At 43.6% G+C, this 17714-nt stretch overlaps 1 protein-coding gene across 11 annotated transcripts in view; it reads left to right on the forward strand.

Moving 5' to 3' along the window:
- Positions 1 to 2452: 2452 nt before the first annotated feature.
- kirrel3b (kirre like nephrin family adhesion molecule 3b) overlaps positions 2453 to 17714 on the forward strand; it is a 188779-nt gene continuing 173517 nt past the window's right edge. For 10 of the 11 annotated variants that reach the window (XM_049576341.1, XM_049576342.1, XM_049576348.1 and 7 more), the window contains exon 1: positions 2453 to 2978. In XM_049576341.1, the coding sequence (XP_049432298.1) occupies positions 2858 to 2978 (121 nt within the window). In that variant the 5' untranslated portion in view covers positions 2453 to 2857. The remainder of the gene's footprint in view (positions 2979 to 17714) is intronic. The other variant, XM_049576347.1, reaches the window with a different exon arrangement.

Here is a 17714-nt window from a genome sequence, read left to right on the forward strand (position 1 = left end):
CGCATAGTAGTGTCAGACCTGTTAAAACGTAAGTGAACGGGCAACCTTCAAGTACAAAGTTAGTCCACTAAACAAGCTTTTTTTTCCACAAAGACCGCCTCATATCGTTAGGATAAATGTCAGAGAACATATAGAAAACAACATGTAAACGTGCTGTGTTACCTTACCGGTGTGGTGCCATGTTTGTTTACCATTTAGCTCTGCTTTCCAAAGCGCAGCCGAAATATATCTTGCGAGCCCTGATAAAGCCCAGCTGGATACTACTCCAGGTGGAGGTGTCTCGTCCTCGGTCACATCCAGACCTTCAAAATAAGGCTGCAGCTGGTCCCATTCCTTGCAACAGAGGCATTCCTCTTCTGTGGGCACTGGGGCACAGCATTCACAGGTACACCACCAATCTCCAGAGCTACGCAGTCTTGCAGCAGCCATTCCTCCTCTCTCGTCCTCTACCTGTTGCGCCTCTCTCTCTCCTCCTCCGTTCTTCAATTTCACAAAGCTCTTCCTCAATGTATTCTGGCTCAAATAAATAAGGGCGGCCATCAAACTCTGCAAAATCAAATTCCTCCTCCACAAAGTCGAAGTCTGGCAAAAAGTCAGCCATTATTCTATAAATCTTTCATAAAATAAATAAATGAACTTTTCAGGCTGCTGTCCGGTTCTGCCTTGCAGCTGTTGCTGCTTGTTCTTGTGAGATTTCGGCTGCGCTTTGGAAAGCAGAGCTAGATGGTAAACAAACATGGCAGCACACCGGTAAGGTAAGACAGCACGTTTACATGTCGTTTTCTATATGTTCTCTGACATTTATCCTAACGATATGAGGCGGTCTTTGTGGGGAAAAAAGCTTGTTTAGTGGACTAACTTTGCACTTGAAGGTTGCCCATTCACTTAGATTTTAACAGGTCTGGCGCTACTATGCGCCCCGGCTGTATCTAGGCTAAGGACTAACATGCTAACTATTATTTTTATGTCACTAGTCACTTGAAACAAATTTAGGACGATAGGAGACAGGTTGAAATAAACCGAAATTTCCCTTTAAAGGAACTGACCAGAATGACCCAGTACCAAGTAATATCGACACTTCTTCAGTCAGACGATACCTGCATTTGATCCTTTTGTCCCCAGAACTAGAAATCAATCAATTTGTGTGGATTTACGTGCAGCCAATCACCCAATCAGCCAATGGCCCACCTCCGCAGCACCTACTTCTCATACAGTCAGTAGTGTGGTCAAATCGAGTATGGTATAATTGGCAGAGTTGGCAGTTCAGCATGCTGAGATGGCACCAAAATGTTGAGAGGATGGCTATACTGTGGCCTGTGGTGCCTGGTAAAAAGAAAGGTATCAGTATCACTTTAAGGGCACTGGTATTGGAACTGGTATTGTAAGTTTTTAAGCCATACTCAGCCCTTAGCAATGTGTCTCAGCTCTGTACTTGTGTTTAGATAACTGAAATGCATTTTAAAATGATTAACAGGCTCACAGTTAGGTGAAAACACAAACAATTACAGGGTTCTGCCTGTAACCATGACAACCCGTGACTTAATTTAATAATTCTTCAATAAGTTCATAGTGTTCATCAGAGGAGTGGGGGGTATATAAAGACGGAGGCTAAAATATTTCTTTGTTGTTATTTAAAGGAGCAAATTCACCAACTTAATGGTACAAACTTTTAATTTGAGGTACAAATTATTAATTTGTGTGCATAACGTATGAAATTAAATAGTAAATTTCTACACTCTAAACCATCTGGACGTCTTAATGTACTGTAAAATGTGGTGTTTTTATAGTAGGAGCTCACTTTTATATGTGTAGCTCGCCTGACCTGGAACCTATGCCCCCTTTTTAAATATTTTACAGGCATATCAAGGAAAACTTGTTAGTAAGCATGCAATGCACTTGGGCTTGTTATGACGTCTTGCATCGTGGCTCCTTGAGTGAGTGACTGTGAATCTAATTCAACCCCTGATTAAAAAAAAAAAAAAAAGTTACTAATGAATACTACAACTTTGGTCTTGAATGCTAATGTAGTCCTTAAGCACTCTCAAAGAAGGTTGCTCACTGTGCCCAAAAAATCCGATGCCATCCATAGAATCCCAAAATAAAAGGCACAGGGTCTTAAGTGGGAGGAGGGGGTGAAAATGCACTTTTTGTTTTTGTAGATGTCTGTGTTATTTGTAACTATAGAGGCCGAGTCGCTCCCATTCTCATTCTAATTGGACCCGCACCCTCTCTGTTTCTCCCATGGCAGCTCTCGTTCCCAGAGTGAGGACCCGAGTCTCCCAGCCTCACACTCAGCCTCAGCCACCCAGACAGCCAGGCTGAGAGGCAGTGAGAGAGAGAGAGAGAGAGAGAGAGGAGGAGAGACAGAGAGAGAGGGATGGAGGGAGGGAGGAGTCTCGTTGTGGAGCTCTATCCCCTGACTGTGTCTGCTATGTGAGTGGTGGAGCAAGAGAGAAAGAGCATGAGAGAGAAAGAGAATGAGGAGGAGGGGGGGGCAAGTGAGGGCTGAAGAGACTGAGAATGGATGGGCAACGGGAAACCGTGCGAGCGAGAGAGAAAGAGTGAGCGTGTGTGTGTGTGTGCGCTCAGAGTCAGCAGCGAAGACACAGAAAGTCTACAAGCTCACATCAACAAGAGAGCGTGCGAGGCAGAGCTGACCACGGCAACTCTGAAGAGTGACACAGACGGGGGGAAAAGAGACGCGCAGAGAGACAGAGAAGAAGAAGAATCAGCAGAAGAGGAGAGGGACTGAAGACAGACTACCAGCCTTCCACTGGTAAAAGGAGACACCACTGAGGGACTGTAGCATCCGTCCCCCCCCTCCAGCAGCACAGAGGAGCACTGTCTCATCTCGTGCATGTGTTTGTGCCTGCCAACTTCAATTTCACACTCGCCCACTGTTTTCCGTAGGTTTTGCCCTCTCCACTCCACAGCCATGATCCCTTGGGTCCTCCTGCTCCTGTGGATCTCCGGACATGGTAAGTTCTCCAGATTAAGTTGCTTATTCATCGCATCTCGCGTGCTTCTGACTGCTGTGTGACTTGCTGGCTGGGAACGGTGTCTCTGAATTCATCTTGCTGTGATGTCTGAGCTTGCCCTACCATCTGTGTTTTTAACTGCCTAAAATACAGCACTCCCGTGTGCACTGCTATGTGCGATACAAAAAGAGAATGGAGAAAATAAGGGGGGAAAAGTCTTTGTGGCTGTCCAGGGGGTTAAGGAGCTGCGAGGAGTAGGACGTGGCACTTTTCTCCATCAGTAGTTTGTCGTAGCCTTCAGACCAGACAAGTTAAATACTTCCAACGCAGGCTTTATATTCCTGTCACACACATAGACACACACAAACAAAGCCCTCTAACCCCAGTCCAGTTCAGTCAAGCGTTCACTCCTGAGTCACATTGTTTTGAACTGACAGCCCTTCCCCATTGAGTCCAACTACGGGGGGTCTGGTCGAAAGAAAAGAGAGAGAAAAAGTTAACAGTGAAGTGCTTTGGAAGGCAGACTCATGAGTATAGCTTGGCAACTCTGGTCCTTTTGGACAGTATCTGCTGTTGTTTTTATTCCTAGACAGTCTGTTTGTGGACAGAATGAGGATGGATTAGTTGTTTCCCCCGTTTGCCACCAGGTGGTTGTCTTTGGAAAACAATAGAGGTGAGTAAAGTACAGCAGAACTCTGCCTCTGTGTTGTCTGTGTGAAATACAGACGCACGCAGGGCTGAATCAGACACAGTGGATGTTTATCAGCTCCCAGCCCGGCTCGCAACCAGTGCCCCGGCTTATTGCTCCCACAGGGTCAGGGTCAATCACATAGCCGCCACCTCTTTTCAGAGTTTGACCCTTTCAGGCTGGACTACATTCTAAGGAGGGCACTGTGTGTATGAATGAATGTGTGCGTCATTGCATCTGTGTGTGTATGTGCGTGTACAGTTGTTTCCCAAAGGGAGTTGTAACCTTTTGCACATAAAAAGGCAAAATCCAAGTCGTCTCCAATGTGAGATCTCAGTTTGTTGACACGTTGTGTTGACATTGACAGATCAAAGTCGGTAATGCAACAACAAAAGAAACTTGGGAACAAAAATATTTTCCACGGCACAGAGTTCAGCTATTCCACATGTTGATTTATAGCCTGTGACACACACACACAAAAAGAAAAAAAATACTACTCTCAGATATGATTTGCTGTGATTATATTTTACTGCTGGCTCGTTTTTCATTTAGAAACGGGGAGAAAATATTGATATCAGGACAGAGCAATTTGAAACCGGAGTTATGAAGCTTCTAATTCCCTCTCCTCGTCTCCCGAGTAGATCCCTGCCAGAGAGGGTGTCAGCTGTACTGTCTGTTTTCTTTATGACTGTGTGTGACCTGGGACGGTGACACAAGCTGTGTAAGTCGACCCAGAGATTGCATAGAGTCAAGGCAATAGAAGCTTTCTCTCTAGGTCATGACCTTCGTTACGGGGCAGTTACAGCACATCAGACGCAGTGCTGAAGGGTCTGTAACTGTTCAGAGTGTTGCTGCTGTGCTGCATTCTCTCCCACTGATTTCATTGTAAAGCCTTTTCTGTACCATCTGTACTGCGATGCAGAAATGCATGATCAGTCATTAGTCTCTTCTCCTTCTCTCTGTTAAGCATCTGCTAAGTTTTGCATCCACAACTGACTCCTGCTGTATCTCTACTGCCCTGTTTTTCCCCCATTTCTTACAAGTTTAGAGCATGGATAATGTCCCATTTAAATTAGACTTTAAACTGCAGAGCGGGTTTGATTTATACACATACAGCACACTTTGTTTTGGACTTTCATTCTGTGACCATTGCATTTCCATTCGCATAACAACACAGGCTTAGCCCCAGTTCTAGGAACAACTAACACCATATCTCAGATAGTAACAGCTGGAATGAGGCGATTGCTGCAACGGGAATGAGATGGGATTGCTGTGCATTTCAGCGCAGTCGGTTATTACCATAATATAAAATACTTCTTTTCTTGCCAGGTAAACAGGGGGATAACAACCTACCTTCTCTATGCATGCCTCTGGGGAGAAAAAAAAAGTGCTTCCCTGTAGCTTACTGTTGTACAAATTACGGCTCTGTTTATGTGCCGAGCCGGTGTCAGCAGAAAGCTGCGGAAAACAATCTTGTTTTTATGAACAGGGGGACAGAGGGGAGTTGTGGCCATAGCAGTCATATACTTAGACGCAGCTATCCTGTGAGAGAGAGCGCGGAAGAAAGGGAGCGTGAAAATGAGAGAATGAGCAAGAGGGAAGAGTCAGTCCATATGCAGAGGCACTGAGTACTTTTTTTTTTCTCTCTCTCTCTCTCTCTCAACTTTGAGAAATAAATGGTCCGGAGCAAAACAGAGAGGGAGACTAAGGAGAAGGAAAGCTGCTGTGCCGTTACCGCATGTAGGGCACCTTTTCTTTCGCTGTCACCTCTCCTGCCAGTGACAGATGACACAGCACCAGTCAGGAGGATCTGGGAGGCAGTCTCCAGGAACACATTCAGCTCAGGCCAAACTTGTCCAGGACCTCGTCCATCTCCTTGCACCCCCCCCCCCCCAATCCCTGTTCCTCCTCCCATCCAATCTATACAGTGTCCATCGTCTCTCACATTCCTCACTTGGCTCTTGATTCACTCCTCACCTCGCAGCCGCACATTTCCCCCTCACTCTCTGACGAACCGTCCCTTTTTCCTACTGCTTTTTTTGTTTTATTGTTATCTTTTCCTTTATTTAATTTTGTTGCTGTGAGATGCAGTGTGATTGAGAACCCTAACCCCCTGTCAGGGAAAGGGTGAAATATGTGAGAGTGTGGCGTCCCGGTGGAGGAGGGGGAGTTTAAGAATAGTCTTGTACTGGATGTGCCAGGCTCTGAAGAAAATGTGCTGGAGAAAAATCACACATTGTCACTGTTAAGTGTATGGGCTCAGTCCTTTCTCTCCATCTGCCTCTCTTCCTCTGTGTCTCTCTTTCCTCTGTTTTTCTTTCTTTAAATGACACCTTGTGAAATTTTATGCAAACTGTCTGGGCCACTGGGTTTCCGGTCCACTTTCTCAGGGAAATTAAATCTTGATGGGCTATCCTTAACTCAAGGTTTGCCCACTAGGGGCAGTGCTGCTGCACAGGAATGAAATCCCAATCTCTTTAACAATCTCCTGCCCCTTCCCTCCCCCCCAATCGCCTTCATTATCTCCCACCACGTCGTATATCGTGTCAGAACCCCCGATTTCACCACCCAGCCAGACTAAGCTGTTTCTTAGTCCTGGAAAGCATGTCTTAGCACCCCCATCAGCCCCTATTTCATTTACTGCTGTCTATTAACTGCTGACTGACGACTCTAAATCCGCTTTTCATGGGCGGCAGGCTTTGATACATATTTCTCAACCAAAATATAATTAAATGTCTTTCCAATGTCATGTCTGGATTTTTTATAGACGGAGAAATCATTCTCGCTTCTCCAAAGGGAAAGAAAAAAGAGAGAGAAATACAGCCCATTACGTTGCACAACACTACTCAAACATAAATACCAATTTTCAGCCTCATTATTATGAATAGTTATTTGTAAGCAAGACACACTGCTGTCTCATGCATGGATTACGACCATAATGACTTAGAGGTAATTAATTGATTTATCCCCATTCTATTGAAATGCTAAAACCAGTATACATTTTTCTCGCACGTTGTCATAAGCCTTGCCATTCCAGCAGTCATATTTTCAATTCGAGTAAACATGACTAACAACCACAGCATGCCCATTAAAACTATCTATATTCTAATAGGAGTCTTGCACAGTCTGATTAATATGCCTGGTGAGAAACGCCTTTCTTGTCCTGTTTGTATGACTTACCCTCACCATACATGACAGTTGGCTTGAGTAATGCTAACCCTGTCTGGATTATGCCACACAAACACAGTGAGTGACAGATGACGCCACCACTTGACGATGGGGCCCAGTGGCATGTAGTTTGTTTTCTTGTTTGTGCTGCATGTCCCATCAAGGCTAGCCAGCTTAAGTCACCTCAGCCGCTGTGACCCCTGCTCATTTCTGTGCCACGATAGATTAAGCCTTCTGTAATCCCTCTGAGCCGAGTGCCCTGTTGGATATTTATGGTAATAAGTAAACATATGAATGAATAATCTAAGAGGCTGCCACTGGACAACTGGAACTTGTAAGTCCCAGTGTTTGGCGGTGGTTTGTGGCATTAATGAGCGATGCTGTTTCCAAGAAAAAATCAGTTTTGGCTGAAACTTTCATTTGGTTGATGAAACATGAGATAAATAAATATATCAATGAATAAACATAGAGATGGAGATTGGCATGTGTTCATGTGAGAGGACAGCGTCCAAATGATTCAGCTGTAGGCAGCACCAAGATAAAAATGTGGAACGTAAGTAAGTACAGTATATCCGGTGACTGCAGTTTGGATGAAAGCCTCATTTCGAGTCTGTCAGGATTCAGGTCAGCCAGGAAAAGGAATATGATTAGTTTGGAGTGTTCTTGGAAAACCAGGCAATGATCTGCTTCCTCTCATGCAGTCAGTCAGCCAGTCAACAAAATCAAGCTGTTTACTGTTGGGCTTCATTATCCATCTAGAAGACTGTCTTCCCCAGCCCCAACAGTTTTCTTTAGCACCAACCAATCAACCCCCAAGCCCCTCATCTCCTCTCTCTCTGAGACTCTGCTGCTGGATCTCATTCCTCGGGGATGAATTTATCCAGATTGGAGCACTCAGCAAAAGGGCATTATCCCGGATTACATGTCTGTTGGGCGGCAGTGTTAAGTAATTCAACCAGATGCTGTTGTGATCACTGGGTCACCTGTGAAGGCAGGGTTAGCAGCTGCACTTCTTCATTCTTTATTGTCGCATCTCCATACATCTGAGACGTTTGTCCTTGGAGGACAGGATGAGAAATTTTCCGAGCTGGATGATTTTTAAAAACAGCTCCATGTAAGAATCTTGTGTAACTGTGCGAAAGCCCGCTCTAACCCTAGTCAGGATTTTATTTGGTGACAGATTATGGAATGGATTAATGGCTTCTAAATTGCAGTTTAATGCACATGAAAAAAACAAGCAAAGCAACTAAAGTCGTCTCCACGGGGCTGTGGGGGTGCTGTGAGTTGAGAAGTGGGGGATCATCCTGTGTTATTTTTCCTTGGAGAGGACAAAGCACGGGCACAGTGGGGCTAAAAGAGAAATGCTGGTGTTTTAGCTCTTTACTCCACTAATCCTGCGTCTACCTAGCCGAGGTTTTGATAGATAGAAATTTTTTACCCGCTCCTGGGATCTGTGATTGCTTGTAGAACACAGGTGCTCTACAAGGTGGGTTCAAACAGTGGAACAATACAAAGTTTGCTCCTTTCTTGTCAAAACCCTGCTTTGCAAATCTGAGGCATTAATAAGACTTTTGTTCAAGACATTCAGGCTGAGGAAATGTTCAACTTAAATGTTCATTTTGTCTCACACTCAGCCTTCACATATTATTCCCCTCCTGTTTTTTGACAGAATGAAAGTTCTCACCACAGGGATAAGTGAATTTCATTTTACCTTTTTTTTTTTTCAAATACAGTTTTACCCGTTCCGGGAGTTATACTGTATAGAAGCATTGAGCTGAGAAACAGGCACTCACACCACATATTTGAAACTAGGAAAAAAAAAAAGATCCATGAACACAGAGTTTTTAGATGTGTTTTTTAGAAATAAAATGCTCCTTGTTTACCGTGCACGGATGGCACCACTGTTGCTTGAGTCAACATCTGTCATGGAAATAGGTGAGCAAAACAAGAACACAAGGTTATGCAGGTGAAAATGTAAAATGCGTGCACAAAAGGTGGAAAAAGAGCAAACAAACAAAATGCTCAAAAACACAGAATGCTGAAAAGGAAACAGGATCTATTACCATGTCCTTTCACTATTCTATGTATTCTATGTATATTTATGTTGATATAGTTGATTTAATGTTGCTATATTTTGCTTTGGCTAAAGCCTAAAATAAAGCTTGTAGATGTAAAGTTCATAATAAATGTATGCATTAGCTTGTTGGGAAGGTTATGCTTTCACTTGCAAAACTGGTTTCTTAATGGCATTGTTACTGCATAGCAACAATGTTGTGTATATACATGTTTTGCAACCTCTGCTCTAACTTGTATGTGCAGAAATGTACAGGTTGTACCTTGAATATAAATGTTAAGTGGATGCAAATACAGTTTGCTAATAATATAACATGGAACTGAATATTAGGTAAGTCACACAGAATTTATTAAAACACATGCTTCTTACTCGAACTTGACACCTGGGTCGGTGCAGCTGCACGTGTGAAATCGAGGTTTATTATCTATGCGTGTTAAGTGTTGTCACTTTAGCTGAGTAGTTTGCTCATTTTGAAATACGACCACTCGCAGTACATGTTTTTTACAACTCCTAAGAGGCTGAGGCATGTTCAGTAATGCACATGTAGCCTATGCAGAGAGCTGTTGTGACCTCCAGAAACCTGTGTGGACTAATTGGTATGTGAAAAACGCTCATGTGTAAATTCACCATCCTAGACTGAAACATCCTGTCCCTGTTTTTTTTTTCTTCATGGTTGTGCTATATGTGCAGTAAATCATATGCAAGCATCCTGGCAACACACACGTGTGTGTCTTGTCATATGTCCCACTATTGCTCCAAACATTTGTGAGTAAACCAGCCAGCCAATGCGTCGACATGATTGTGAAAGGCTCTGTTAGGAAAGAGCTGAGAAGATGCATGGGGTGCTTCAGCACAGGAGGCACTTGAGGAATTGGGTTGCTGATCTGATAACGACTTCCTGGTGTTTGGCGGGAAGTTTCTGGGACAGCTCAATATTGCACCTGGATGAACTCACCTCATCTCTTCCTCGGCTTGTCACTGTCCCAACATTCTTATGCCAAAGATTCATAGCAATGGACTCATGGCAAAGGCTTGCATACGGCACACTTCACATGCATTCTGTGTGTGTGTGTGTGTGGTGTCTGTGCATTTGCTACCATGCCACGACAATTACAGCTGCAAGCCTTGAATGGCAATATAAATGCAAATCAGCCTTTTAACTTGTACAAGCAGAATCTGGGGAGGGAGAAGCGTCTCACCTGTGGATGAATGTGGATGTGTCTCTGCCTGCCATTACAACTGCTGCACATGTTTTGAAAACAACAATGGCAACAGATAGCGTGTACAGTACTTTTGTGTGTGAGGAAACCTCGAGGCTGGTGTATATGTCTGGACTCCAGTGTAATGAGGTCCACTCTTGGAAACAGTTGTAAAACACCATGATGTGGGACAGTCAAATGTACTGATGTGCCTCTGGCATTACCTCCCTACTTGCGTGCTTCCATTTCAGCAGATACATCTAAATTGTGCTCAGCGGTGCTAAATGGAAGGGCTCGATAGTTTCTATTTAATAAACGGATAGGAAAACAGTTCTCTCTATGGTACCAGACACCAATGGTGAGAGGCATGGCTTTTTGAAAGGCTATTTGATCTGGCACTGATACCAAAAGATGTTTTATTCAGTGAAGCACATCAGACACAATAGCAGCACAAACTTGCTCTTGATCCAAGCCAAAACTTTTGAAATCTGCCAAGGGGGAATGTGTAGCTTTGAGAATGAAAAATGTCTAATACCGCCACCCTCCCCCAACACTCCCATACACTATGTGGATGTGCATGTTTTCTTTCTTTTTTTTTCCCACCAGATGCCAAATGAGGCTTTGAGCCACCTGCCTGTCCCACTAAGACAATTAAGCAATTGGGAAGAAAGGGCCATTCACTGGTGAGGATCGCAATGTTAGCACAGGAGCCAGGAACTGCCCCGCATACCACCCCTCCCCCACAAAACACCCTTTCAGCACTAATGTTGGCACTGTGCCACCTCTGTTCCTATTTGTGTATTTGTTGAGGGAATGCAGGGGCATTTGACACCAGTCTTAGGGAAATCTGCGACATGGGGTGCTTGGTTTGCATGTTGATAGAAAACCCCTCCATTGGTCTCGAGACGATTTCAGCATGAGGCCTGTGGCTCTGTGTCATTATGGTTGTTTACGAGGCAAAGCTTCATCTGGCGCAGCCATCATACAAAAAGGCATACATCGAAAGATACACACATAAATACACATGCATCCCATAGCCTCACTTGCATTACCAATGCGCAATCTGCTAGAGCATAATAACGGATGAGAAACCCTGGAGTATGTGAGCACAGAGGGGCTGAGGAGTATCACTAGGTTCTATAACATGCCATAAATTAAGGCTCCTATTGATCCTCAAACATTAATATATCCTATAATATAAGAAAATACCAGTATTGATTGGAAGCTGGTGCGTCCGATGTTTCTTTAATATGGTACTGCTGGGGATTCACTTTAATATGCAGCCTATTTTTATATGCAGTAATAATGTGGTGTCACAAGCAGGAGCAGCTAAAGGCAGTCCCTAGATATAATTCACTACTCTGGGTCCCTGCCACACCGCACCTTTCACTGCCTTCTGTCTTAAGTCTTCCTTTATCAGCTGGCCTCCTCAAATGGATGTCAGAAACCTGGTAGAGTAAACAAAGTGAATTAAAGTATAATTATTTTTTTTTTAGAGACCACTCCAATATTCACTTTGCTGATTTGGAGGTTGAAGAGCTCTTGTCGCACTCTCTGATTTTTATTTTATTTTATCAAGTGCAATTTAATATTGTGGAGGCTGGCCCAGGCACTGAAAAAATGCTAATGCACATTGGGGAGTTTAAATGATTTGCTATCCTTTCAAATCTGTTGGCAGGGGTTTCAATCTGGCTGGCGTCCTGGGGGAATTCACAGTGGTCATTGCTCAATCCCTGGGGGACATTAGTGCAAATCACAAAGGAGCACAGAAGTCATTTCAGTTTTCCACTTTCCTTTGGCCACTGCCCAATGCTAAATGGCACCGGACTTGCTCGCAATACTGGGCAGGGCAACCCCTTTGCCTCTTTCCGTCTCTAACCTTTTAAACCTGACTTAATCAAATCAAAATACCACAGTGCAGACCCATTTGAGACAACCTGAAGACAAACAGTTGAGAAACCAGAAGGCCTTGGGGTGAACCAAGGGCAAGGCCATCCATTACTTCCTGTGCAACCAAGAGTGCAGGGACATGGAAAATGCCTGCGGTGCACGATGATGAACAGACTCCACATCAGAGATTGGATTAGAGTGGCAAGCGAGAGAGCTCTAAAAGCCATGCGCAGTTTATTGAAGCCTTATCTAAAGTGATAATGTTACTAGAGAAAGGCCTGTGTAATGACGGATGAGTGGATAGCACCCTGTAAAGACGTAACATCGGGTGAGATGGGTATGGTGGATAGGCAGGTCCACCATGGTCAACTCATCTTCTTTTAAGAGCAGGAAGTTGGACCAGTACGATAAAATGGACTGTCAATTGCCAGCACCCTGGTTACCCTGCAGTGTCATCATCACAGGTGTATCTAGTTTTAGAGAGGCTCAGTGCTCAGGGTCACTGCAATTTAGGTCCCATTTCATCACTGATACCCATGAGGCATTTGGAGGAAAATGGTAGCAGTGTTATTGCTGAGATTTGTAGTCATCCTAAAAGCACTGATCTTTGCAGTGGCTGGGTTTGTGATGTATGAAATTTATGTTGGACCATGCACATGTCTTTATATATAACTTTTTTTTTCCAAGGGGGGTGTGATGGTCACAACCGATGCACAGAAAGTAGAATGAGAAGAAAGATGAGAATAGAAAGTACATCTGAAGATTTCATGGAGTCGTTGAGGGGAAGCAAAGTAGCATTTAGGTAAAAGTCTTGTTCTCATTTTTTTCAGGATGACTAGAGGATTTTCTCCCCGCTGAAAGGCAATGTTATCTTATAGTAGACGGATGATGGTAATGACAACACAATGCCTTCCAAGGTAAACAAATATATCTAGTGCTTTGGGAAAGAAAGAGAGAGGAGAAGAAAGAACAACAAAGGCAGAAAAAAAAATCTCAAAAGGAAGAGCATTCTTGTCACAAATTAAAACATATCTGCGACTCGCAGCCCTAATCCTTAATGCCACTGTATTTGTTGTCTGAGTGGAGTATTTGTGCATGTGTGCAAACAAGCACAAATGTGATTATTCCTCGCTTTCGTTGTATGCTAATTTTATTACTTCACATTGTTTGCCTATCTTACTCCAAACAGCGCTGGTTCAAACCACCTCTCAATGGTTTTTCAAAGGACGTCGTGCTGTTTGTTTGCAGCAAAGTGGTAGAGTAACAAAAGATTTATATTATTATTTTTAAAAGTACCCTTGTGTGACTTTTAGCTTATGTTTCTCTGTGATCTGGTTGGGAAAAGTCAATGCCTCTGTCCCGATGCTGGGTGACACGGGCACAGCAGGCCATTAAAAATGCAGAAGGGCATCTAAAGATGATAGTGGCAGCACACAGTGGGATCTACTGGGGTGTCACCATCCGCCCCCTCCCCCACCCCCTCTCACTCACGTCCTGTGCATGGCCCTTAAACTTTCCCCAGGTTATGGGTGTGAATTATTAGCAAGGCTTTCATTAAGAAAAATGCAATTTGCTGAGACCCAGCAGATACTGGAACACAGCCTCATTTGAAACGTGGAGGAACTATCTCATAAATTTCTGTTGGATCTCCTGCAGCCCAAAGAGTCTCCTCCAGATGGGTGCGCTCCACATTGAGCGGAGCGTTAATGGCTTGGAGTCTACTGTCAGCCCTCATCTGCAGGCTTTCAGTAACTGCTTAACGCTTTGATATTTCTCCTCTGTGTTTTTTTGAGATGTGTAGAATCAGTTTAATGGATTAATTAGACACAGTATGTGATGGATTGGACCTAATTTACCCAGTCTGAAACTACTAAAACTGTCCACTCATTTCAAAAGTCCCAAAAAAGACAGCTATGAGTAATATGTGTTAAAACCTTTTAGATTTATCAATTCCAAAGACATTTTTATATACGAAAATAGTCATATGCCTGCACTCTGGCATTAGCTGAAGGACAATTCTTGAAAGAGAGCCTCATGTGGGTCTGGGGATTGGTATTGTTGTTGTTTACTCCAAAGCGGACATCTTTTAGCTTCTCCCTCAGCTCTGATCCTTTTGATCATCACCTCCATATTGGATATAAAATGGAGAATGAACAGCTCTGCAATACAAGTGACTTTCAGAGTTCTGTGACTCTTTGAAGGCTGCCAAACAAGTGTCTTTCATCTCAAAAAACCAGCAGTCGCCTTGTACAAAAGGAGAACAGGACAAAATGAGAGAGAAAGGCAGTATCCAGGGCTTGGAAATGAAATAGCGAAGATTGTGGGGTCTCTTTGTGATCGCGTTTCGTCTAAGGCCTCCTGTGAGGGAAATGACATGTACTTCATACGGCATTGATAGGCGAGCATCTGTCAAACATCCTGAACCTGAAGACGGGTGAGAACCAAAAGAAAAAGGCAGTTTAGCAAGGCAAGTAGACTTTTTTGCTTTCTGAGAACCCATGCTAATTTCTTCCATCGTTAATGAGGTGACAAACCCAAAAATGTGTTGCACGCATGAACGGGCCTCAACAGGTGATGCAGAGTGAATCCCAGAGCATACTGATGCTATTGAAATCTGCCTCTGATTTAATTTATCTCCCTTTTTCGCTGTGTCAGTTTACAAGTGGTGATCATGCTTTGAAGATTCAGAGATTGGCTTGCCAATGACGCACGTCAGGTTGATTTGAACAATAAGCTCCTGACCACTGTGAATACGGAGAGAGCGGAACAGGGATTGAATTGAAAAGAAAGAAGAAGCACAAATGACTCGGTAAGTTTTGTTGCGGAGGATGCAACAATGGTAAAAAGGCTCATACCCCCAGAATCTGTTATCCTTGAATTAATGATGGTACAGGAGCAGTAGTGTTCCCCCACAGAGACATGAACCAGATTTCAACCCAGAGCTCCCTGGAGGTGAGGGCCAGCATCTCTCTGACAGGACATCTGGTCCCTGAGCATGGCCACCAGGGGGTCGATGTCGCCACCTTAATTGTAATGTCTCCCTCATCCTCCCTGTAAAAAAAAAAAAAAACTAGGGCAGCTTTCCATAAAAGGAGAAGAGGAAGGGGGGCACTATTTGCTGGGCTGTGTCGGCACACCACATCATTTAAGCTGACAGTTCTAATAAATTACAGCAACAGATCGCTGTGAACAAACAAAGCTTAATGGAAATAAAGTGAGAATTATCAGCCAAGAAATAAAAGGAAAAAAAAGAATTAGATTAGTGCAAAGAGGGTAGATGAAAGGATGTCAGACCCGCATAACACAAGCATTAAATGGGCAAATTGCCACTTTGAGAGATAGGAAATGTTTCATTCTCATCATTGCTTCTGTTGAAAATGGAGAATAATGAGAATCCTTGAGCAGACCTAACACACGTCCCTTATCTGAGTCCTCAAAATCTTCCCCCTCCATTGCTTTTCTCCTGCCTCTCTCCTTGTTTTGCCTCCCAGAAAGAAAAAGGTCTGCATATTGTTCTGGTCTGTAGGACCCTTGCTCCATCAATTCAGCCAGGCCAGAGAAAGCCTGGAAGCCCATGTTGTTAGAATGCTTAGGCATGTGGAAGAGGACGGCAAGAGATGGGAGTAGGGTGAACTGGCATGTCAGTGGAAGTGTTTGTCAGGTGCTATCAGTATGAAAGCTGTCCATCTAGAGACCTCTGAAAGAATGGCAGGTCAGAGAGGGCCCAAAAGGACCATTCCAACTTTGTGACTTTGTCTTGCGGGGAAAAAAAGCCAAATGCAGAAGGAAGTACAAGCAGCCAAAATGTGAAATGCAAATGAGTTCCAAAATATGCAACAGCCCCCATCAGCACATGAACTGCCAGGTGCACAGTAAGTGTTGTTAAACTTAATTTGAAAGAATGAAAGCTCCCAGCTTGGCAAAGTGAACACATTGCCTCTGAGGAAAGACAGGGATCAGAGTCTGAGTCACTTCTGTTTGATAGAATACAGGTAAAGCTAATTGAAGCACTCTGTGGTGAGTTTTATAACTTGGCACCATGGGAAGTAAAGGCCAATCACAGAGGTTCTACTTTATCCTGTGCAACTTTCTTTTTCCATCTGCCACTTATGTCACTCATTCCCTAGTGTGACGGTCCCTCTTGTGACATTAGATACATGCTTCCTAAATCCTTTCTCTCTTTTTTTCAAATTAATGAATTAAAATATGATTTAAATGCATCACAGTTTATCCCTAACTTTTAAATTAGTTTTTGTTAGCAATAATGTTGGCAGATGCGTTCCTAGTGCATGTGTATACAGTATCATGTAAAGCGTTAGTGAATGCAGCCCCAGGCCTGTACCCCAAGCACCAGTATTTTACAACTTCAGAATGAGACCATGTTGGTTGTCGCTGTTGATGTTTGGTGCCACAGGTATGACATTAAAGTGATCGTCACAAGTCTGCCTTCTGCTCTCGCTTTGATCTGACGTGTTGACTGAGCATATTGTGTGTTGGAACCCAACTGTTTCCCAGCCTACCTCTTTGAGTGATCCCATATGTTAATGTCCCCTACCAGAGGTAGTGAGTAGGGTCATCAAAATGTATCATTTTAGTTTGCAGCATGGTGAGCCTTGTTAATTCCTGTTTTCTCTTCATCGGTTCAGCTGGTGCTGTTTTCTCCTTATTATATAGTCTCTTACACAGACGCTGATGACGTCAGCACACTGGCTGACTCTGTCGTCTGTGGACATTCCCAAAGGAAAGTTGTAATAGAGCTAGCGCTAGCTCTCAGCGGCAGTGATGTGATTGGATCGACATCCGTGGACTTCCGTACTTCCTCAACCAATGGCTGATTAGCTTTGCCTTACACCCGCCTACACAGGAATTGCTGTTCCCCAAATTGTTGTCCATAGTACAACAGAAAAGGAAGTGTTAAGTGCATCGCAAGAAGAGATTACAATGGATATGATTTCATTTGATTCAGCTCTATTGCAGAGCTGCAACGTCTCTGTTACATGTAATACACATGCCGTATCTATGGCAACGCTGTCATGTGGTCTGGATACCCCCACCCATTTCTATTATGAAACAAAAGACGAATCTCCCTAGACTCCCATTCCTAACACTTCAGACTACTTATTGTGTTGTTTGGCATTATGGCATTTGTATTAGTTCATTCTCCTTCTTTCAGTGAAGAAGAGTAATATTTTATTTTTAGCCTAGGCACTTATGGTGACCTGACCCTTTGACGTTGCTCCAGAGCAGACTGGGTTTTCAGCTCTTGAGTGAACCAGCTTGATGTGGCTGAAAACACAGGGTTAATTCTAAAGTTACCTTGCTAGGCCCAAGTCCTGCTCGGTAGTACAAGCCTCTGGGTACTCCTCGGTGTAGTCCAATGGTGCCCCCAGACATTTTTCCCAGAGATGGCCAGATGGAGCCACTGACACTCTTGGGGTGGCACACCAAAACCAAAAGCTACAATTGAATTTCAGAATTTCTGTTTTGCTGAAGTATGTAGGCTGGTTGAAAACTACGTCAGTGTGAGAGTTAAGGAATCACATGCTGATGTACTTTGGTTCCTTAGTTTAAAGTTAAAATGACTAATTATCTGATGTACATAGAGTAATACCAGTACAGTTAACATTTTGAGTTCCACAACAATCCTGTTTTATTGTGTTATGCATCTAGCCTTCTCAAGATGAGGGAAGAATTGTGAGTACTCTACCTAACCCCAT

This window comes from Epinephelus fuscoguttatus, linkage group LG5 (genome assembly GCF_011397635.1).
Source record: "Epinephelus fuscoguttatus linkage group LG5, E.fuscoguttatus.final_Chr_v1".
NCBI lineage: Eukaryota > Metazoa > Chordata > Actinopteri > Perciformes > Serranidae > Epinephelus > Epinephelus fuscoguttatus.